Genomic DNA, 24,903 nt, shown 5'->3' with positions numbered 1-24,903 from the left:
AGTGTAGCAGTTTTGATACAACTGAGTGGCTTGCTAGACAACTTCAGAAAGCAGTTAAAAGTCAACCATAATGGTATGGGACTGGAGTCACATATAGGCCAGACCGGGTAAGGATAGCAGGTCTTCTTCCCTAAAGGACATCAGTGAAATAGTGGTTTTTTATGTCAATCTGACAACTTCATGGCCATCTTTACTGATACCTGACCTTTTTAAAAACTAAATTCAAATTCTCAAACTACCATGGGATTTGAACTAGTGCTCGCTGGATTACTAGTCCAGTAACATAACCACTAAACTACAGCACCCTGTCAAAATGATCAGAAAAGTGATCAACAACTACTTGAGAGTTGTTGATAATATACTGGAGCAGCCATGTTACTATTACGGTGGACCATTAACACTCCTACAGTGTCCAAGTTCAATATCAATATCAGTTTCAATTTAAAGAGGGGAAACCTGGCAGGAAATGCAACACTCCTGAGATACTTGTCTTCCATCAGCCCATGATGAGGTTGCATTGACAAAGGCTGTCAAGTCCACAGCCTGAAACACTCCATTCATCCACAAAAAGAACCACGCCAACAGTTGACAGGTACAAGGAGCTAAAGAGCAGATTTTTTTTTAAATCAACACAGCTGAAAATTTTTCAACATTAATTCATCAGCAGCTTATTCTCTGATGGTACTTTGGACAGAAAATGCTCATCAGTTCACTTCCAAATGTACTGTCTAACTACATGCATTATTAATAATAGTAACTTCAATCAAAATATTTAGATCATGCATGCACCTGCCAAGGCTGGTCTGTGTTGATAGAGAGCCCACTTGCTCCCTCATGCTGGTAGGCAAAATCGTCTCTTCTCCCTCACATTCTGTGTTCTCATTTGCTAAGACATTTGTATTTAACTGTGATAAGGCAGATTCATCAGCATCATGTGAGAAGCCTTTAATGTTGAGGGACACATCCGAATTTAATCTTTTTATAACTGCAAGGGAAACATAAAACACTGCATTATTTGGCTCAAACCCACAATGAGACAAATTATAACACATGAACACAGTGACCACACACATTAAAATTAATTTCTGTGCAATTATAGATTAAATTTAGTAGCCTTCCAAGAAAATTTGTAGCTAGTTACAGGAAGCACGAGGACTCTCACCCACGGGAGCAAGGCAATTGGAAAGAAGAATTTTTCTGATCACTGTGTCACCCCATTCTTCTTGCACAGTCGCCAACCCACCTTACTCTCTCCTTTCACCCCCTAGAAAAAACTAACCCTAATTGCCTCACGTGCCCTAACTCCAAACCCCTCCTCCTCTGGTCCACCACCCACAGTGACATTGATACCTCCATTATCCTGCTGTATAACTGCCTTGCCTCCATGTTCAACATCTTTTCCCTGCTAGTTCCTGATTTGTCTCTCTCTTCCCACTCCACCCACCCACCCCCACCTCCCCGTTCACCTTAGTATAATAGCCACTTCTGTGGAGTTAATTTCATGGGCCACAGACTAGGGTGCACCAGATTTGGCTTAATTATCTCACAGCACTGCTATACCTCTCTCGGACCAAATCCTCCCATTACTTCATGATCATCCTGGAGAACAAGAACAATTCTAAACTCCTTCTCCATCACAAAGTATCTCCTCTGACCTCCTCCCCTGCAAATTCCTCAATGATATTAAATGTGAGGAGCTCAGGAACTTCTTTGTGACCAAAATTGAGTCCTTCCATGCAAATTTCTCTACATTCTCCATTGCTTTCTCTCCCTTGAGTAGCCTACCACGAGAGAATCCCAGTACTAGATTTATCAACATCTCAGATGCCATGGGTGTCAGCTGCTTAAATGTACTAAATTCGATCTTCTTTAAAAAAATGTCTGAGCAATGCCACATGAGATTTGCTAGTAGATTTTTTTTTTAAATTTGTAAGTTTCTGAATCTGAATTCCTGAGAAGAGGGGTTATAGAAAGACTAGTACAAGGAATCTAGAAAGCTGAATTGTGCATTAGAAATGTTGCATAAAGAAATATGTTTTGCTGGATTGTGTCCTAATTTTAAATTTTAGAAACAGACTGACCTATACTGTTGCTGGCATCTCCCAGTTCTCTCTTCTTACAGTGTTTGATGCTGCTGGTTAAAGGCAGTCTGGGAGCATACATTTTCTACAGAACTTTTGCTCTTCATCAATATGAAGTTCTACTCCAGTGAACTGTATGTAGAGGGAAGTAGTCTCCAATATTGAAGTCACTGGAGCTAAATCTAATGGTGTCATTTAAGAGAAAATCCCAAAATCTTTTCTCCCAGGCAGACTCTAATTAGCAGTTAATCAAGGTAATAATGTGAGAAACCAATAGTACATATACATCCCTTTACTGCATTGAGGGATTAACAAGTAATTGGTACAACATACTTCCTCTTTAAAAGCAAAGGGGTGCATTACGATCATCCCTTCCAGATTCCTTACCATTCTCATGGAGTGTGGAGAATATTGAACAAAGAACCAAGAAATGCATATACCCTAAGGCACCATTATCTTATTTAGAACCAAAGAAGTTTACAGCATAAAAGAACGCTATTCTGCCCATTATGTGCGCGCTGGCTTTTTACTAAAGCAACCTAAAACTACTCCAAATGTCTCCCCATAGCTCTGCATCTTCCTCTGCTTCAAATATTTAACTACTCTTCCCTTAAAAGATGCCTCAACTCTGCCTCAACTACTCTTTTGGCAAAGCATTCCATGTTCTAACAGTTATCTTCATAAACAAATTTCTTCTAACCTTGTTCCTTAAAACAGTGATCATTTAAAATTGATAACCCCTCATCATTGACTTCTCAACCAGAGCAAATGGTCTTTTCCCATTCATCCTATCGAAACTCTTCATAATTTTTAAAACCTCTATGAATTCTCCTCGTAGCCGTCTCTTCACCAGTGGAAATAGTCCCAATAATTCAAGTCTCTCCTAACTATAGTTATGTATTTGATGCTGTGTTGGTTTGGTGTAGTGTTTAAATGGAACAAATGAGAGTAGAGCTCATCAACAACTAAAATTAATTGTAGTTCCCTCTAAACTGAACATCTGAAAACACACTGTGCACATAACGCAGTAAATGAGTGTATATCCTGATGGCCTGATAACTCGAGACAGTTGAGTGTTCAATGTGCAAACCAGGTAGTAGAAAATACTTCCCCTTCAACCAGAAAGTTGTCAGTTTAAGTTTCAAGATTACACGATATTCAAATTTGCTCGTCTGAAATGAGTGTTTCATTAGTTACTGGCTAATATACCAAGTATCATCAAAAGTTACGGAGGGTGGAAGATGGGAGGCCAGCAGAAAAGCATTAGGATAGTTGAGTCTGGAGGTGACAAAAGCCTGAATTAGGGTTTCAGCAACAGATGGGTTGAGGCCAGGGCAGAGGCGAGCGATTTTATGGAGGTCTTTGTGATGGAAAAGATATGGGGTCGGAAGCTCAGCTTAGGATCGAATAGGATATCAAATGAACATTAGTCAGCAGGATCATCAGTACTGTGACAATTTTTATGCTAAAAATACTGGAAGTCTTTCATTTTTGTATAGTAGCGGAACTACTTTACTTCAGATATACAAAACGGAGATACTCTCTAACTTTCCCAAAACTTATGCACAATTAAACAAGGAGCTGATGAATGACTCCAACTTACTGTAAGATGTTCCAGCATTTAACATATAAAAGTGTGTACACACACACACACGAGCCACTTACTTTCTTCTGGATGAATCACTTTGTCAGGCAGAAGATTTCCCTGAGAAGCTACTTTAAATAATCGTGCACGAGCATTGCTTACTCTTTTAATCTCTATTGGGTCCAATGGGGGTTTTGGAATGGGAGGTCCTTCATCTTTGGAAGGAGAGGTAGGAATTTTTGGTTTCTGTTACAGAAGAAAACAAGAATTTTAAACAAAATTGTAATAATTTAATAAGCTGAACTTCTTTCAAGATTTTGAAATCCCTGAAGTGTTCTGACGAAATATGAATACACAGTGTACAAAGATCACCTGAATAAATAGAAAAATATTAAAACCTAGCTCAGGCAAATCTTTTAAATAATAAATTTATATATTTGTATGTGCTCACCAACATGAGGGATGCCGGTGCTCGATAATATAAATCTTTTCCACGATTGACACCCAGTATTGTCATCAAGTTGAGTTTTGTACAACTAGATGCATAATAGAGCATCTTCACGTTTGCTCCAATAATGTTCCATCTGCCAAATCTCAGAACAGCAACCACTGCTGCTCAATGTGGCATAGAACCATAGAAAAGATACAGCACAGAAGGGGGCCATTCGGCCCATCGTGTCCGCACCGGCTCAAAGAACAACCAGGTGCCCATTCTAATCCCACCTTCCAGCACCCGGTCCATAGCCCTGCAGCTTATAGCACTTTAGGTGCAGGTCCAGGTACTTTTTTTTTTAAAAAGAGTTGAGGGTCCCTGCCTCTACCACCAATTCGGGCAGCGAATTCCATACATCCACCACCCTCTGGGTAAAAAAGTTTTTCCTCATGTCCCCTCTAATCCTTCCGCCAATCAGCTTAAATCTATGTCCTCTAGTTCTTGAACTCTCCGCCATGGGAAACAGGTACTTCCTGTCTACACTTTCTGGGCCCCTCATAATTTTGTACACCTCAATCAAGTCACCCCTCAGCCTCCTCTGCTCCAAGGAAAACAACCCCAGCCTATCCAATCTCTCCTCATAACTGCAATTTTTGTAAATCTTCTCTGCACTCTCTCCAGAACAATTAAGTCCTTCCTGTAATGTGGTGACCAGAACTGCGCACAATACTCCAGCTGTGGCCTTACCAGCGTTTTATACAGTTCCACCATTACATCCCTGCTTTTGTATTATATACCTCGGCTAATAATGAAGAGCATCCCATATGTCTTCTTCACAACCTTATCTACCTGTACTGCCACCTTCAGGGACCTGTGCACATGCACTCCAAGGTCTCTCACTTCCTCTAACCCTCTCAATATATTCCCGTTTGCTGCGTATTCCCTTTTACTGTTTGCCCTCCCTAAGTGCATTACCTCACACTTCTCCGGGTTGAACTCCATTTGCCACTTTTCCACCAACCCATTGATATCTTCTTGCAGTCTACAGCTACCCTCTTCACTATCAACTACACGGCCAATTTTTGTGTCGTCTGCAAATTTGCCAATCATGCCCCCTATGTTCAGGTCCAAATCATTAATATATACCACAAACAGCAAGGGACCCAATACTGAGCACTGGAAATGGATTTCCATTCACAAAGACATCCATTGACTTTTACCCTTTTTTTCCTATTACTGAGCCAATTTTGGATCCAATTCGCCACATTTCTCTGTATCCCATGGGCTTTTACCTTTCTGACCAGTCTGCTATGTGGGACCTTGTCAAATGCCTTACTAAGATCCATGTAGATAACATCCACTGCACTACCCTCATCAATCCTCCTTGTCACTTCCTCAAAGAACTTAATCAGATTTGTACGGCATGACCTTCCCTGAACAAATCCATGCTGACTATCCCTGATTAAACCATGCCTTTCCAAGTGACAGTTTATCCTATCTCTCAGTATTGATTCTAATAGTTTGCCCACCACCGAGGTAAGTCTGACCGGCATATAATTGTTCGGCCTTTCCCTTGTACCCTTTGTAAACAATGGTACTACGTTTGCAGTCTTCCAGTCCGCCGGTACCTCCCCTGTATCTAGTGAGGATTGGAAAATGATCCTCAGAGCATCCGCTATTTCCTCCCTGGCTTCCTTCAATAGCCTAGGAAACAATCCATCCGGCCCTGGTGACTTATCAACTTTCAAGAATTCCAGTCCCTCTAGTACTTCCTCTCTCGTTATGTTTACCTTATCCAATATTTCACACCTCTCCTCTTTAACTACTACGTCTGGATCATCCCTTTCCTTTGTGAATACGGAGACAAAATATTCATTTAAAACCCTACCCACATCCTCTGCTTCTACACACAAGTTAACCTTATCATCCCTGATAGGTTCCACCTTTTCCTTAGCTATCCTCTTGTTCTTAAATGTACTGATAAAACATCTTTGGGTTTTCTTTAATCTTACTAGCTAATATTTTTTCATGCCCTCTCTTTGCTTTCCTTATTTCCTTTTTTACGCCATCCCTGTACTTTCTATACTCCTCTAGGCTTTCTGCAGTATTTAGTTTTCTGTGACAGTCATAAGCTTTGTTTTTCTGCTTTATCTTGCCCTGTATTCTTCTAGACAACCAGGGGGCTCTAGGTTTGGCAGTGCCACCCTTTTCCTTTGAGGAGACGTATCTGCATTGTAACCATAGAATTTCACTTTTTAATGCCTCCCACTGATTTCTCCTCAAGTACTTGTGTCCAGTCCACTTCTGCCAAATCACCTCTTAGTTCTGTAAAATTTGCCTTCCCTCAATTTAAAACGTTTACTCCTGATTTGACTCTGTCCTTTTCCATAATAATGCTAAAGCTAACTGAATTGTGGTCACTATCTCCAATATGGTCACCCACTGTCACTTCACCCACTTGCCCATCTTCATTTCCCAGGACTAAATCTAGAATTGCATCCCCTCTTGTTGGGCTTGTCACGTACTGGCTAAAAAAGTTCTCCTGGACACCGATCAAGAATTTTGCTATTTCTCACACCAACCCTCCTAAGTGGCCTGTCAGAGAGAACTTGCTACTTTTAATGGCAATTTGTGGGTAATTTTGAACAATGGGCATGTACATGATAAGAACTGAGTTGTGACCACTTAAACTTATTTTACATACAGCTGGCAGAGGCCAGAGACTTCCATCCTATTGTTCGTGCTGATTTCGAACTCAAGTGCCTGTGATAAAAGGAGATTAAATCCAGTAGAGCTATGATACCTGACAAAATTGCCCACGTATGTTCTATCCACAAAAATCAGGACAAATCTAACCAAGCCAATTATTACTATATCAGCCTCCTCTCAATCCTCAGTAAAGCGATGGAAGGAGCCATAAATCGTGCCATCAAATGAGCCCTAACAGTGAGTGTCAGCAGGATATTCTGTCATGGACAACATCATAAACTTTGGCCTTATCCAACAACTGCATACATGAACTTTTCAGCAGGGGCCATTGCAAAGCAATTAGGGGTAGGAATCCTGGCTTATTTTCCCTTAAGTAACTCAGGGCCACTGAGGTCAACTGCACTGCCCCAACTGCTGCCTTGGCTGAGATCAGTTAACGTGGTACAAACTATGGATCGAAAATGGGTCTGTGTAGCTTTGTACCACTCAGTGCATTTGCCCACTCAGTTATTGGGTAAAGCCCCATGTTGCTGATCCTGGTGAGACTTTTACTCTACTTCTATTTTAAAATAAAAATAAAGAAAATTCACATTGGTGTTCAGTGTGTCTTCTTCTATACTCACATGATCAAGTGGGGTGAGGCGTGCTCCTGATAAGGGCCTTGAGTCACTTCCTTCAAAACTCCGAGCATGGAGGCTGTAGAAACAAAGCATGGGATTTATTTCTACAAAACCTTGTCTTTACGACTAGCTTCTTTATTGTATTAGGTCTAGAGGCAAGATAAAGTACAAAAAAAAAATTGCTTGGAGTTAAAATTTAAAATTCTACAGGTGTGAATATGAATCCATGCTCTTCTGAGACGTCAAGACAAGCAATATAGCCAGCCATTTTGAGAAACAAAGTCAATGCAAGGGCAACACACAGCATAGCTGATTGGAACACTAATGTCCTATACCATGGAATGGTTGACGTTTGCCCGCATCCGACCTCATTGTGCTGCAAAACAAAAGCCAGCTATTTCCCCACTGGTCACTAGTGGTATTGCAAATGCATGCCTGAAGATTTCTTCTGGTTGATATTTAGAAATGCCAACCAGAGTAAACCTTAATTCTTCTTGAAAAAATTGGCACTGTAGATAGTAACCACACAATTCTTCTCCCAACATGAGGATTGGAGGAGGAGAAAAAAAATGTATTCTCTGAGCTCTTTTGCATACCTCCAGGTAGCCAGTAATGAAGTGGCACTATGCAGGCCTGTGGGTAGATTGTCCATAGAAACTGAGGGGAGGACCTGATGATCTACATTCCAGGGTTTTGAAAGAGGTGGCTATAGAGAAAGTGGATGCATTGGTTGTCATCTTCCAACATTCTATAGATTCTGGAATGGTTCCTGCAGATTGGAGGTTAGCAAATGTAACCCCACTATTTAAGAAAGGAGGGAGAGCGAAAACAGGGAACTACAGACCTGTTAGCCTGACATCAGTAGTAGGGAAAATACTAGAATCTATTATAAAGGATGTGATAACAGGACACTTAGAAAATAATAATAGAATTTGGCAGAGTTAACATGGATTTATGAAAGGGAAATCACGTTTGACAAACCTATTGGAGTTCTTTGAGGGTGTAACTAGTAGAATAGATATGGGGGGAACCAGTGGATGTGGTGTATTTGGATTTTCAGATGGCTTTCGATAAGGTCCCACACAGGAGGTTGGTGAACAAAGTTAGGGCACATGGAGTTGGAGGCAATATACTGGCATGGATTAAGAATTGGTTAACTGACAGAAAAAGAGAGTAGGAATAAACGGATCTTTTTCAGATTGGCAGACTGTGACTAGTGGCGTAACGCAGGGATCGGTGCTTGGGCCCCAGCTGTTCACAATCTATATCAATGATTTGGATGAGGGGACCAAATGTAATAGTTCCAAGTTTGCTGATGACACAAAACTAGGTGGGAATATGAGTTGTGAGGAGGATGCAAAGAGGCTTCAAAGGGATATAGACAGGCTAAGTGAGTGGGCAAGAACATGGCAGATGGAATATAATGTGGAAAAATGTGAAGTTATCCACTTTGGTAGGAAAAACAGAAATGCAGAGTATTTTTTTTAAATGTTGTTGTTCAAAGGGACCTGGGTGTCATTGTACATGAGTCACTGAAAGCTAACATGCAGGTGCAGCAAGCAATTAGGAAGGCAAATGTGTTGGCCTTTATTACAAGAGGATTTGAGTACAGGAGTAAAGATGTCTTACTGCAATTATATAGGGCTTTGGTGAGACCGCACCTGGAGTATTGTGTACAATTTTGGTCTCCTTACCCAAGATAAGATATACTTGCCAAAGAGAGAGTGCAACAAAGGTTCACCAGACTGATTCCTGGGATGGCGGGATTGTCGTATGAGGAGAGATTGAGTAGACTAGGCCTGTATTATCTAGAGTTTAGAAGAATGAGAGGTGATCTCATTGAAACATACAAAATTCTTACAGGACTCGACAGGGTACATGCAGGGAGGATGTTTCCCCTGGCTGGGGAGTCCAGAACCAGGGGTCACAGTCTTAGAATAAGGAGTTGGCCATTTAGGACTGAGATGAGGATAAATTTCTTCACTCGGAGGGTGGTGAATCTTTGGAATTCTCTACCCCAGAGGGCTGTGGAGGCTCAGTCATTGAGTACATTCAAAACAGAGATCAATAGATTTCTAGATATTAAAGGCATCAAGGGATATGGGGACGGTGCAGAAAAATGGCATTAAGATAGAAGATCAGCCATCAGCGGTGCAGTCTCGATGGCCTACTCCTGCTCCTGCTCCTATTGCTTATGTTCTTATGAGCAGGGTGGGAGTAAAATGCATCAAAAAGAACAAGTCAAACTCCATAAAAATAAGGAAATAAATAAGAATTGAATCTGCAATCACGCAGGTCTGAGGAAACAAATACCAGCACTTTCAGATTCTGCACGGTCTGCCTGCCTATTCCCCTCTATGGGTAAACCTGGAGGTTCCTCCCTTGGTGTTAGAGGACTTCTTTAAATGGTGTGATTTGTATCTTTCATAACTCCTCCACAAGCTGGTGGTTGATGGATCAAACAGCAACTACCTCTAAAAGAATCAACTGAAATTTCTTTATTGTACCTAGTATGTTGGCGCAGATGCATTATTAGTACCTGAGATTACGGATCAGTGTTGGAAAGGGTGTAGAGGATTTAGCTGTCACTTGCGTATCTCCTGGACTTGTCCTTTAGTCCAGTTATATTGGATGCAGTTAAAGGTCAACAGCCGCACAGGTAGCTCTTTTGCACCCACTTTATTGTGTCATGAGCTTTCCTGTTGGACTCAGGAATGACACATTTAATGGATTTCCTGTTTGGCATGCACGGTTGCTTTTGGTAGAAATGCCATTTTGCTTAGTTCTGAAGGAGCGATTATGGAAGGTGGTTAAATTATGTATTCCTCTATTTCAAGTCAAACTTGTTCATTTATGGATTCCATTTTTAAATCATTGCATACAGGAAGCAGAGGGATGCAACAGTCCCAGAGTCCTTGTGTGCGCTCTGGGTCTTTACTCCATGATGCTGGGAATCTGCATGGTTCTGTATTTCTCTTCCCTTCCCATCTCATTGTATAGGGTGAGCAGAAAGGTACCCTGCTCCAACCCTACTCCACTTCTAACCATCCCCATCCTACTTTCAACCACCTCTACCAATAGCAACCTAAGTTTTCTGCAGCTTAGTCCTGGTCAGGGACCTCAAAACAATATTGCTTTTCTTAATGTGTATCTTTTAGTTTTACTGCTGGTTGGCTTAATCTTGCCTCAGGTATTTAGCTGTTAAGAACTTGTACATACATTTGTTAATTATTACAATATTGGTATTTTGTTGTATACAGGGCAGTGGTTACCTTTTTATTTTACTTTGCTTTGGTTTTTCTCCTCAGGTGCTATAACTACTGATAGTTAATTCAAAAAATATAAAAGATTAAAATAAAATTGAGGCTCTAATACCTGATAAATACTTTATTCACCTTCAAAAGAAGTTGACATATTAATGAATCTAGAATTATAATATACTGAACATTTACCATAACAGGCAAGCATTGAAAATTATATAAATCCACCTGCATGCTGTTTCTACCTGAATGTAGACGGAGGCCTATTCTCAGGTGTACGGGAAGAAGTAGACCCAAAAAGTTTCCTTTGATCATCTTTAGGAGTAAACGGTCTTTGAGTCTTTAAAATTCTCAACGAAGAACGGGCCTCACTAATGATCTCAGCACTGGTCTTCTGTTGAGATGTCGAATCCCCAAACAAGGTTGCAGGTTTTACAGTTCTTTTAGTCCTTGAAGACTGCATTTTTCTCATAACAGATGAGTAGCCCCGGAAATTCTCCATGTGGTAAACACAACTTACATATACACTATCAAAAAAGCAGACGAGCACCATCGTATTTAAGAATCTATTCCTCAGTGAAAAAATACTGAACGTTTATATCTACAATTAGAATATAATTTCCCTGATAACTTTGCAAGCAATAAAATACTTAAATCAAACTAAATCGTTAAATGTGAAGCAACACGAATGATCAAAGGAAAGAACTACCATTACGCGAAGGTTTGCAATTAACCCGACAATCCTACCTTTTTTATTATTGGGTAAAAGCAGTGAAATACTGAGTGAAATGCATAAACTCCACAGGGGTAATTCATAATTTTTGATATTGAAAGTATTTTTCCTACCAATTCAATTTTACTTTTAGTACTAGTGGTGATCATAATCAAAATGGGATTAGCAAAATCAGCATCCGCGGTATTTTTCTTTTGGTTCAGCAAAATCTGTATTCCTTAGCATAACTAAAATCTCTTGTCTGTACAGAACTGGCGGAGTACAAGGTAACAAATCAGCTAACGGCAGTTTCTAGGTAAACAACCGAACAGGTGAAGCAATGGAAATTTCAAAATATTTGACGAAACTTTGTTTTTAAAATGAAACATTGAGACAACAGTCAGGACTTCGACTACTCCTAGTTGCTGCACTTCACACAGAATGCATACTGGTTGCCTTTATTTTACATTAGGGCAATTAGGTGGACAAAGGAGGTACTGAGCGGAGGCACACACCACAAGACACCATCAGCTGTCTGACAGGACATATGATGAACAAAGATTCGGTAATCAATGGAGAAAAGGAGGGAAAGGTTAGGAAGGTGTCACTGCTTGGTCTGAAAGCTGTTCTTTTCACTTTTATCTAAGCTGGACATACGTATAAAAGAGGTCACCTTGATCCCGCAAGAGAAATATAACCTTAACGAGTTTTATCTTTGATGTGGAGATGCCGGTGATGGACTGGGGTTGACAATTGTAAACAATTTTACAACACCAAGTTATAGTCCAACAAATTTATTTTAAATTAAATTCCACAAGCTTTCGGAGGCTTCCTCCTTCGTCGGGCGGATGGTGGAAATGATATTTTCGAATCCTTCGCATTTGAAAAACATAGAACAATGCCTGATTACTGCCCGTTGCCAAGGCAATCACAGTGAGCAGACAGAAAGGTGTCATCTAAAAGGCCACCGAATATACAAACCCCCCAAAAAAAAAGAGAGAAGGAAGACAGTCAATGACCCGTTATATTAAAAACAGATAACATTTGTTCGCTGGTGGGGTTACGTGTAGTGTGACATGAACCCAAGATCCCGGTTGAGGCCGTCCTCATGGGTGCGGAACTTGGCTATTAATTTCTGCTCGACGATTTTGCGTTGTGTGTCTCGAAGGCCGCCTTGGAGTATGCTTACCCGAAGGTCGGTGGCTGAATGTCCATGACTGCTGAAGTGTTCCCCGACAGGGAGAGAACCCTCCTGTTTGTCCGTTCATCCGTTGTCGCAGCGTCTGCATGGTCTCGCCAATGTACCATGCTCTGGGGCATCCTTTCCTGCAACGTATGAGGTAGACAACATTGGCCGAGTCACAGGAGTATGAACCGTGCACCTGGTGGGTGGTGTCCTCTCGTGTGATGGTGGTATCTGTGTCGATGATCTGGCATGTCTTGCAGAGGTTACCGTGGCAGGGTTGTGTGGTGTCGTAGACGCTGTTCTCCTGAAAGCTGGGTAATTTGCTGCGAACGATGGTTTGTTTGAGGTTGGGTGGCTGTTTAAAGGCGAGTAGTGGAGGTGTGGGGATGGCCATAGCGAGGTGTTCGTCATCATTGATGACATGTTGAAGGCTGCGGAGAACATGACGTAGTTTCTCCGCTCCGGGGAAGTACTGGACGACAAAGGGTACTCTGTTGGTTGCGTCCCGTGTTAGTCTTCTGAGGAGGTCTACGCGATTTTTCGCTGTGGCCCGTTGGAACTGTCGATCGATGAGTCGAGCATCATATCCTGTTCTTACTAGGGCGTCTTTCAGCGTCTGTAGGTGTCCATCGCGTTCCTCCTCGTCTGAGCAGACCCTGTGTATTCGCAGGGCCTGTCCATAGGGGATGGCCTCTTTGACGTGGTTAGGGTGGAAGCTGGAAAAGTGGAGCATCGTGAGGTTGTCCGTGGGCTTGCGGTAGAGTGAGGTGCCCGTCTTTGATGGAGATTCGTGTGTCCAAGAAAGAAACTGATTCTGAGGAGTAGTCCATGGTGAGCTTGATGGTGGGATGGAACTTGTTGATGTTATCGTGTAGTCTCTTTAGTGATTCCTCACCGTGGATTCCATAGAAAGAAAATGTCGTCGATGTATCTGGTGTATAGTGTTGGTTGGAGGTCCTGTGCAGTGAAGAAGTCCTGCTCGAACTTGTGCATGAAAATGTTGGCGCATTGGGGTGCGAATTTGGTCCCCATGGCTGTTCCGTGTGTTTGGGTAAAGAACTGGTTATTGAAGGTGAAGTTTTATCTTTGTTAGAGTTACTATAATATATCGGAATCAAGTTGGCACCACCTCGTCCAAACAAACACCAGGACAGACATGCGAGCTGGTCCATTACATCTATCCCACAAGGAGCCTTAAGTACTGCAATTAAGGCACTAGTCCGCTAAATAGTAAACAAGTAGCTACTTGTTGATCGTTCTGCAAGTAATGCAATTTAAAATCAAATGCCACCACAATTTTACTTTGTTATAGAAACGGAGCTGAGTGGCTGCAAACTATATTATGTTTTTAATCTCCACTTTGTATTCATTTTTTGTACTTAGTATACTATTTTTGCATAAATTAATCAGCACCTACTTATGGAACAGTTAACAATGTTTATTTTTAAACAAAACAGCGCCAGTAAAGTGTTTCCTGTGTTTTTCGATTGCTTTTGAGTTTTGAAACTTTGATGGCTGACCTATGGGGGTAACTTGGCACCAGGGATAGAAATGGAATACTGAGGGGGAGGGGCAGGGACTCGCGGATCCCGTCAGCAAATTAACAAGTTACCTCTACCGCTCTACGTCATTTCCCGCCTGTTTCCACGACAACAACAACCATTGTCTTTCATTCCATGCTCACTACCCAGCGTGCACGGCGCTCGGTTTCCATAGTGACCGTACACAGTCAGGGGACAACGCGACGCTCAACGCCACACAAACCGACCCCAGTTAAAAAAAGGTGGGACAAATGGAAATAAAACCGACTCCCCAACCCAGCCCAGCCCCCCTCGGCCTTTCCGAACATTAACAATTCACACTGACTGACGGATAACATTTAAAAACGAAAGGTATTATCAATGCGATGAGGACACACATTCCCCCTCCTCGAGCCCAACTTACCAAATTTTAAACTTCCTCGAGCTTCCTCGAATATGGGACTTCCGATGTCCAAGTCTCAAAGCTTGCCATTGCGCACAGGTTTGCAATTAAACCGGCGATGCTATATTATTATTATTATTGGGTTTTCTTGCACTAACTGTCACGCGGCGAACGCTCGAAGACAGGAGGGTCCCGCCGCCGCCGCGCACGCGCAGTCCAGAGCGCTGATGTCACCGCCGCGCGCGTGCGGGGCAGGTGGGCAGGTGCGGGTGTGACGTCAGCGTGTTTGACCTGCCCTCCCTTCTATGATAGTAAATGTGAATCCCATAACTACCCCTGTAATACAGAAGAGTGAGGGCTGATCTCATCGAGGTGTTTGACACAGTCAAATGATTCCATAGGGCGGATACAGAGAAACTGTTTCCTCTGGTGGGGGAAATCAAGAACGTAGGATCGTAGAAAATTTACGGCACAGGAGGAGGCAGTTCGGCCCATCGTGTCCGCGCCGGCCGAGAAACGAGCCACCAAGCCCAATCCCACTTTCCCGCATTCGGCCCGTAGCCCTGCAGGTCACGGCTCTTCAGGTGCACATCAGGGTATTTTTTAAATGAGTTGAGGGTTTCTGCCTCCACCACCCACTCAGGCAGTGAGTTCCAGACCCCCACCAGCCTCTGGGTGAAACATTTTTTCCCCATTTCCGCTCTAATCTTAAAGTTGGTACTAGTCCATTCAGCAGTGAAATCATAACATAATAGAACCATACATCGTAGAAGGAGGCCTTTTGGCCCATCGTGGCTGTGCTGGCTCTTTGAAATAGCTAACAATTAGTCCCACTCCCTTCCACTTTCCCCATAGCCTTACAAATTTTCCCTTTTTAAGTATCTATCAGCTTCCCTTTTGAAAGTTACTATTTAGTCAACTTCCACCCCCAACCCCCCTTTCAGGTAATGCATTCCAGACTGCTGAGTAAAAAAATTTCTCCTCAGAAAGCACTTTTTCACACAGAGGATAGTATAAAACAGGAACTCTTGCCCCCAAAAGGCTATGGATGCTGGGTCAATTGGAGCTTTCAAGACTGAGATCATTAGATTTTTATTAGGTAAGGGTATCAAGGGACATGAAGCAAACGTGGGTAAATGGAGTTGGGGTACAGATCAGCTATAATCTAATTGAATCATAGAATCATAGAATAGAATCATAGAAAATTTACGGCACAGAAGGAGGCCATTCAGCCCACTGTGTCCGTGCTGGCCAAAAATGAGCCACCCAGCCTAATCCCACTTTCTAGCACTTGGTCCATAGCTTTGTAGGTCATGGCACTTCAAGTGCATATCCAAGTACTTTTTAAATGTGATGAGGGTTTCTGCCTCTACCACCCTTTCAGGCAGTGAGTTCCAGACCCCTACCACCCTCTGGGTGAAAAATGTTTTCCTCAGCTCCCCTCTAATCCTTCTACCAATCATTTTAAATCTATGCCCCCTGGTTATTGACCTCTCTGCTAAGGGAAATAGGTCCTTCCTGTCCACTCTATTTAGGCCCTTATTAATTTTGTACACCTCAATTAAATCTCCCCTCAGCCTCCTCGGTTCCAAATGAAACAATCCCAACTTTTCCAATCTTTCCTCGTAACTAAAATTCTCCAGTCCTCGCAACATCCTCATAAATCTCCTTTGTACCCTCTCTATTGCAATTACACCCTTCCTGTAATGTGATGACCAGAACTGTACGCAGTACTCAAGCTGTGGCCTAACTAGTGTTTTATACAGTTCTAGCATAACCTCCCTGCTCTTATAGTCTTTGCCTCGGCTGATAAAGGAAAGAATGGCAGAGCAGGCTCGAGAGGCTCAATGGCCTACGCCTGTTTCTATGTTCCTAAAGTTTTGCCACACCAATGCCACCCAGCAGAGCAAGTGTCTGGTTAGCCAACTCTTTGAGCCAAAGTTGGAGCTGTTAGAGGAAGATGGTGGCATATTTCAGGCCTTGGCCTACCATAACACTTTTAGGCTCTTTGGTATCTCGACTTCCCATTGTCACGGTCATGGTCTAATCAATGACAATATTGACAGACTCCACTCTTCACTGCAAGCTATTCTGGCATTTTTCTTACAATCTTCATGAAAGTTTTTGTGCCCTTGTATATCTTTAGCAGCCTAGTAGTCTTTCCAGCTGTTCCCACACAGTCTCTCCACAAGTTACAGAGATTCAAAGAAAGCTAAAATTTTGGTAAGTTCACTTCAGGGGTTCTGTGTCCTTGTCCCAACTGACTCGTTCACATTTAGAATGCCTTTGGTTTTCAATTTTGTCTGTCAGTCAATTTGTTCAACAGATGAGTTTTCTTATAAATTTCAAATAATGGGTCTAAGAAATGCGGCGAAGCTTTCTTCCCTATTCTCTTTCTCACTCTGAATAGTGCCTGAACCTTTGCCGCAAGAGATTGGAGTTCATTTAATCATGATGGAACTTATTCTGTATTAATATTGCCACTTTTTTTAAACCTTTAAAAAACGTTATTTATAACCAACATGCTGAGGTACAAGCAATGTATCTCTGCATTCTCAGTACCTGATGTAGTTGTAGCAGAGTTGCAAAGGGTGTTATTCAGATCAAGTAGACTGTTACTAAAATGTCCAATTAGATCACTGTGTTCACTATTTTGTCACCTATGAAATAAGGCACAAATCAATAGAATTTATTCAATTTGCAATGAAATATGTGTATCTGTTTTTGATAACCGATAGCAACATACTGTTTAGTCGTTTTTTTGTGTTTTTAAATTTAATAGAATGTATTTGAAATTGTTGAGTGTTTGAAATCTAACTATCAAAGGGTGATACTGATGAGGCATGTTTTACTTCCCATTTTGTAACCATGCATCTAATGTGGAGAAGATTAATGACTAGATAGAAACTGCATAGATTCGGGATTAACATTAGAACAATGAAGAGGGACATTTAGAAGAATTGTTTTCACACGCAGGGTTATTAGAACGTGGAATGACTATTGTAGCAGAAACTACTGCTACAAAGGTAGGGGAGTCTATAACGAGGGGACATAGATTTAAGGTGAGAGGGGAGAGATACAAAAGGGTCCAGAGGGGCAATTTTTTCACTCAAAGGGGTGAGTGTCTGGAACGAGCTGCCAGAGGCAGTAGTGGAGGCGGGTACAATTTTGTCTTTTAAAAAGCATTTGGACAGTTACATGGGTAAGATGGGTATAGAGGGATATGGGCCAAGTGCAGGCAATTGGGACTAGCTTAGTGGTATAAACTGGGCGACATGGACATGTTGGGCCGAAGGGCCTGTTTCCATGTTGTAAACTTCTATGATTCTATGATTCTACTACATTTAAAAGGGAATTAGATAAGTATTTGAAAAGGAAGAATATAAGAGCATACAGATAAAGAGCAAATAAATAATGGGGGTGTCTGTAGGGAGGCTAGAGGGGGTAGTTTAGACCTACCAAATCGCAGGACCTAAAATCTGGTGTTTACATTGTGCTGCTCAATAGACATACAATCAGTAAACATTCTCCTTTTGTGACTTGGAGAATTGTCTTTTGGAATGCCTTTTTTGCAGTGCAACTTTCAAAGGAAAGGTTGAAAATTCAATAATGATCACTTTGTAGTTGACTATTATTAAATCATAAATACAACCCTACCATCTTTTCATTAACTGTTTTTTGAAGGCCTTCCTAGCAGCTCATTCCAACTGTTGATCACCTGTCCAAAGCAATACTCCTTGATGTCTGGGTCAGTCTTCCCCCCCAAACATTTCGATTTTTGATACTGTCACATTTTCCAGCATTTTGGAGTAGACGTTTTATTAAAAACATCAATATTTTCTGTAGGTATATTACGAGAGAATATAAACTGAACAGAAATGGTGGATCATGTATGTTGTGGTAATCCATTACAGTACTTGCAACATAATGTACTTCTTTCTTGACTCTCGCTTCAAGTTGTTTCATGCTAGAAATTACTGCTGAAGTTTAGTCGATAAATGCTTAATGCATTTGTATAAAATTATTTTGTTTACTATTTTAACACTGGTGTTAACCCATTTATTTTAAATTATCCTTTGGTCCCAGAATGAATCAGTGATAATACTATTATGATATTATAAAGCTCCTAATTTCTGTAACTGCCTTAGATCCTCATGAACTTCATCAAAAGATGTCACCTTGATCTTTTGTCATTTGCCATCGTGCTTCTGGAGCTAGCATCCAATAAGTTTCTTTGGATCGCTTGAGGGAGGTGATGTCAATTCAGGCACACTACTTAAGACTTGTATTTGAGATTGGGGGATGTTCTATTGTCATTTCTCATTATCCCTCAGCCCATTATAATTGTTCTGCATCTGCATTGACTTGCAAGTCTTCAAAATTGGAGTTTGATTAAATTCTAAAGTTGTCCAGTGAGCTCATTGAGAAATGCCATATAGTTTTATCTAAAAAAAACTTAAATTAGAGCCTTGCCTTTCAAAAAGGGCTGACACAGGTAAGGATGAGATGAACCTAAATCATTAATGAGATGTCAGGTTTTAGCAATAGATGGGGATGAATCAATTTATGGACCACAAACCATTTACAAATATCTATTTGTAAACCCAATAGTGGGTTGGGGAAATTCTTATCCGCTCGTATTAATAATAATTAAGTTAATGAGAGGTAAAAAGTTGTCATGAAAATATGGAGTACATATGAATGATGATTAAACATAGTATGTAATTGTAATTAGGACTGTATATATATATATATGTGGATTATACACTGTGTACAATGATGATGAAGAGTGAGGTATGAATGAGGATTGAATATAGTAGGCCAGATATTCCACTTTTATAGAATTGGGATGCATTTTGGGCATGGCAGGACTTCAACCAATTTTTCAGCCTCAACAGTTATTTACATAATCTTGGTAGGCTCCTCTGCCTCCGCTGGGGAATGACCTTGATAGTGTTTGCAGCCTGTGTGCAGCAGGCCTCTAGCATTGCCAGGGACCTCTGTGTTGCAGTAAAAGTTCTGAAAAACATGCTTAAATTTTCAAATTTTGTGCCATAGCCTGTGCAATCGATCACAGAATGATCAGTCTTACCCAGAGGTTGTAATATTTAACACCCTCTTCCACCACCATAGCATAAATGATAGAAAATACATCGGGTAACATATTTCTGTCATTTGCATATGCTTTCAACATGCCCATCCATATGTCACTTTGAGCAGAAAATCCTGGAAGTGGCAGGGAACAGCATAGAAGTGGCCGAGAGGCTCAGAAGCAGTTTCTTGTCTACATCCATGGGGGAGCTAGCGTAACTGCAGTAGAAAATCTACACCTGTGTGTAGAGATGTGTGAACAATATATTGACGAGGACTGAGTATAACATACATCTGGAATTGTCAGCCACACTTGAGCCATTACAAATAAAATTTGTATCAGTATACCTTTGATTATATGTTGCCAAAAAGTGGGCATACTCCAGTCTCCAAAAATAAAAATATTCAGTATACCCTCCTCTAGGCTTATACTATTATATCCCAGATCACTGATTGTCATCTCTAGCTGTTACAAGTGGAATCACCAGATTTACAGATAATCTTCCAGGAGTCATAGGATCACATTGAAAAGTTTCACTTTTTTAAACATTTATTATTGACACACACACATACAATTTTAACTGCCGTTATTGTATTCATAAGCTTTTCACCTCCCTCAGCTTCCTGCAATGATGTCATGAATAAATTCCAGAACAAGATACAAAGGTTCTGACACTAATTAGGTATGTGAGAGTGTGTGGTCCCTTTAAGAACGCATGCTTTGTTTAACATTTAAATTAAATGTTTATGATGTGGGATTTTATTGTGGATTAGGGCTTGTTTGCCTGCCAATGGGATTGCAGTATTTTTGCAATCTGGAATCAGGGTTTTAAGATGATTAAACATCTTGGCTAACTGTCCGTATTTCAGTGCAGATCCTACTCAATCATGCATTTAATCTTATTTATCATGTGGGATTTTGCCCGTCTGCTGTTGAAGTGAGGGTGCAGCTAAAACAACAACTTCCATTAATATAGTGCCTTTAATGTAGAAAAATATCCCAAGGCACTTTATGGAGGGAGAATTTAAAAAAGGAACGGATGCGGAGCCATGATGGGAGAGTTAGGAGATGTATTTAGAAAATGATCTTATCAGTTATGGGAATCAGCTGCGTATAGTTAAATTGGAATTTATTTTTGCTGGTGCTCTTTGCATTTAGCAGAATGACAAGATAGATTTAGATGAGGCAAGCCTTTAGGCCTATTCGAAGTCATCCATCCAGTGTCCTGGCTTCAACCACCATTGCTGGCAACCAGTTCCTGTTTGTGATCACCTTCTGTGTACAGAAATACTTCTGCCATCTGTCCTAAAGAGGGCAAGAAATGCATAAATTGGGAGATGAATATAAGGAAGGCAGCTGACTGGAAATTCTTTGTACTAAAAGGGAAAGCATATTTAGTGTGTATTTATATGACCGCTGTAGGGTTTGTACAAAACAGTTTTCTTTCACAGTGATGCTGCAGTTATAATGCCAATGCAACCTTAGAAAGGCTTGAGAATCTTAAGATAAGCAAGGTTTTGGGCTCTCAATCTCCATCCCAAGGATGCCGGTGAAGTTGGCTGAGGTTGCAAGTCTTTCAAAGCTCATTGGAATCGGGTAATGGATTGAAAAGATGTAAATGTGACCCCATCTTTAAAAAAAAAGGTGCAAGGCATGAACCCTTAAATTGCGGACCTGTGAGCCTTGTCTCAATTGTGGTGAAAGAGTTTGAGATTTTGATTTCATATGAGATCACCTGGAAGGAAAGGTTCTGATCAAAGAAAGCCATCATGGGTTCAGAAATGACAGGTTGTGTCTGACCAATTACTGGATTTCTTTGAGGAGGTCACATATCAGATGGTTATGGGTGAGGTGGTGGAAGGCACTGGACGCTGTCCCACATAACACATAATTCACAAAGTGTGTGCCCGTGGGATAGATGAAAAGTATTAGGCTGGATTAATACATGACTGGATAGTAGACAGCAAAAGGGAATGACGAATAGGAAAGTATCAGTGGAAATTGGTTACTAGGCTCGCTTAGATTACCATTTTTGACTTGAATAACTAAATGTTTTCCTCGGTGTCTTAGGTTTATTTTTAATTTTATTCATTCTCAAGATGTGGGTGTCCATGGCAGGTCAAGATTTATTTCCCATCCCTGGTTGCCCAAGTTGGATACAACTGAGTGGCTTGCTAGGCTACTACATTGGTGTGGGACTGGAGTCACATATAAGCCAGATTGGGCAAGGATGGCAGGTTTCCCATGGTAGTATTCAAACTCACCTTCTCTAGATTATTACTCCAGGCCTCTGGATTGCTAGTCCAGCAACATAACCACTGCATTACCATACCCCATCAAATGACACCAAATTGGCAGTTGCTAATAATGCTAAATAGTGTGCAATAATCCAAGGGGTCCTGATTCATGGGCAGAGAGGTGGCAGATGGATTTAACGTGGATAAATGTAAAATAATGAGATTAGGTAGAAGTGGGAATGTGGACTACACATTGAATGATAACATGGTTGTGGTAACAGTGCAGGGAAGAGACCTGGATAGGTCAGTAAAACCATGAGGAACATAGGAACATAGGAACAGGAGTAGGCCATTCAGCCCCTCGTGCCTGCTCCGCCATTTGATAAGATCATGGCTGATCTGTGATCTAGCTCCAAAAACCTGCCATTGGCCCATATCCCTTAATACCTTTGGTTGTCAAAAAGCTATCTATCTCAGATTTAAATTGGTTCAGGCTTCATAGATGGTCAAGAAAGCAAATAAAACATTGGGATGTATCGATAGGGCTGTGACTTATAAATCTAAGGATGTGATATTGAAGTTGTATCTGGCTTTTCTGAGGCTACGTCAAGAGTACTGTGTTCAGTTTTGATCTCCATAATACAGGAAATATGTAGAGTCATTGGAGGTAGTTCAGAGAAGGGCTGTGAGGCTGATTCCGGAATTTAAAGAACTAAGTTATAAGAAAAGCTTGTTTATCCTTGGGCTTTACTCCCTGGTGAAGAGGGGGATGAGGAGATACTTGACAGTATAGTATTTATGATTTTCTCAGGTCTGGAGAATTTGGATCCATGAATGTTTTCTATCGGACACAAGATTCGAGGACTAAAGGGAGACAGTTTAAAGTCATGGGCGTCAAAGGAAATTTAGGCCAAAAAATTTCAGTAGAAGAGTGACAGCATTGTGGAACAGATTACCAGCGGGAGTAGTGGGAGGGAAAACATGGCACGTTTTCAAAAATAACTGGATCGATTATTTTCGGTAAAGGGTGTACAGGCCTATTAGTTTTAGAATCACAGCAAGGAATCTACTGGAATGTTTGGAAGGGGAGACTAGATGGACCAACTCATTGCTGTGCTGCTATTTATGTTACTAAATTTACATAAGAACATAAGAACATAAGAACATAAGAAATTGGAGCAGGAGTAGGCCAATCGGCCCCTCGAGCCTGCTCCGCCATTCAATAAGATCATGGCTGATCTGATCCCAACCACAAATCTAAAGAACACAAGAAGTCGGAGCAGGACCCGGCCACATAGCCCCTGGGACCTCTCCGCCACCCACAGGGCATTGACCGATCCGAACTCAGCTTCATGTCCAATTTCGGATCGGTCGATTTGTTCTTCACAGCCACAGGATCAACAGGCTATTTGGCCCATCAAGTCTGCGCTGGTGTAGTCTTCACATTGAGCCACCTTGTGTAATCTCACACTCCTGCTAGTTTCCTATATCCTTTAATATTCCTATTTTTCAAGCAACTATCTAATTCCCTTTTAAAAGAATTTATGGACCTCTTCAATGATGGTTTGTAGCAAATAATTCCACAATCTAATCATTCTCTGTGAAGATTTTTTTTGTAACCTTCCTTTAATTCATTTTGTGATTACAGTCTACTTCTGATAATTTAAAGTTGTTCTTTTTTTAAAAATCCAAAAATTTGAATTATCCAATAATTTGAATTAAGCAACATGAATAACGTAGCAAATTGAAAATTTAGTGCTTAAAACTTGTAGTTTCAGATAATTTGAATTAAGAAACTTTGTGTTAAGAAACTGCAGGGGTCATTTTCACCTTCACTGGGGGTGGTAAACTGGTGGTAGCGGATTGGCCGCCCGTTATACACCCCATGCGATTTTCCTTTCCATTGACTTCAATGAACAGGAAAATCAAGAGGTGTTTATAATGGGCAGGTGATCTGCTACTGCCAGATTCCTGCCCCACTGAAGTTCAAAAGTATCCACTGTATCATAAAATTGTGCCCTCTTATTACGATCTTGCCCACCACTGGGAACAATCTATTACGATTTAATTTAGCATAACCCATCTTAATCATGAAGAGCTCTATCAGGTCACCCCTTAACTTTCTCAGCTCTAGTGAAAAACTGCTTTAACGTCTCAGGTCTTTCTTCATAATTGTACCCCCACCACCCCTAATAACATCCTAGTGAATCTTACCATGGGTTTTGTATCCTATGTGACTGCGACCGTGATGAACTATCCCTCCTCATCCTACTCGACCTGTCTGCAGCCTTTGAAACGTTTAACCACAGCATCCTCCTCCAATGCCTCTCCTCCATCGTCCAGCTGAGTGGGACTGCCCTCGCCTGGTTCCATTCTTATCTATCCAGTTGTAGCCAGAGAATCACCTGCAATGGCTTCTCTTCCCGCTCCCGCACCATTACTTATCGAGACCCCAAGGATTTGTCCTTGGCCCCCTCCAATTTCTCATCTATATGCTATCCCTCGGCGACATCATCTGAAAACACAACCTCAGGTTCCACATGTACGCTGACGACACCCAGCTCTACCTCACCACCACCTCTCTTGACCCCTCCACTGTCTCTGATTTGTCACACTGCTTGTCTGACTGGATGAGCAGAAATTTCCTCCAACTAAATATTGGAAAAACCGAAGCCATTGTCTTTGATCCCCACCACAAACTCCGTTCCCTAGCCACTGTCTCCATCCCTCTCCCTGGCCACTGTTTGAGACTGGTCAAGACCATTCGCAACCGTGGCGTTCTATTTGACCCTGAGATCATCTTGCGACCACCATGAATACCTACTTCCAACTCTGTAACATTGCCCGTCTCCGCCCTGCCTCAGCTCATCTGCTGCTGAAACCCTCACCCATGCCTCCGTTACCTCTGGACTTGACTATTCCAATAGTCTCTTAGCCAGCCTCCCATCCTCCACCTTCTGTAAACTTGAGCTATCCAAAACTCTGCTGCCCGTATCCTAATTCGCACCAAGTCCCATTCACCCATCGCCCCTGTGCTCGCTGACCTACATTGGCTCCCGGCCTGT

General features: G+C 41.5%; 1 protein-coding gene across 3 annotated transcripts in view; it reads right to left on the bottom strand.

Moving 5' to 3' along the window:
- Positions 1-14,721, bottom strand: part of armc2 (armadillo repeat containing 2) — a 120,543-nt gene extending 105,822 nt beyond the window's left edge. For 2 of the 3 annotated variants that reach the window (XM_067984999.1, XM_067985001.1), the window contains exons 1-4: positions 10,934-13,928; positions 7,432-7,504; positions 3,747-3,912; positions 790-985 (exon numbers count right to left, since the gene is read on the bottom strand). In XM_067984999.1, the coding sequence (XP_067841100.1) occupies positions 790-985; positions 3,747-3,912; positions 7,432-7,504; positions 10,934-11,241 (743 nt within the window). In that variant the 5' untranslated portion in view covers positions 11,242-13,928. Of the gene's footprint in view, positions 1-789; positions 986-3,746; positions 3,913-7,431; positions 7,505-10,933; positions 13,929-14,530 lie in introns of those variants that run through there. The other variant, XM_067985000.1, reaches the window with a different exon arrangement.
- Positions 14,722-24,903: the final 10,182 nt, after the last annotated feature.

Source organism: Heptranchias perlo, chromosome 5 (assembly GCF_035084215.1).
Source record: "Heptranchias perlo isolate sHepPer1 chromosome 5, sHepPer1.hap1, whole genome shotgun sequence".
NCBI lineage: Eukaryota > Metazoa > Chordata > Chondrichthyes > Hexanchiformes > Hexanchidae > Heptranchias > Heptranchias perlo.
Note: the sequence above shows the minus strand (reverse complement) of the source record. Positions and strands in the feature narration are given on the sequence as shown.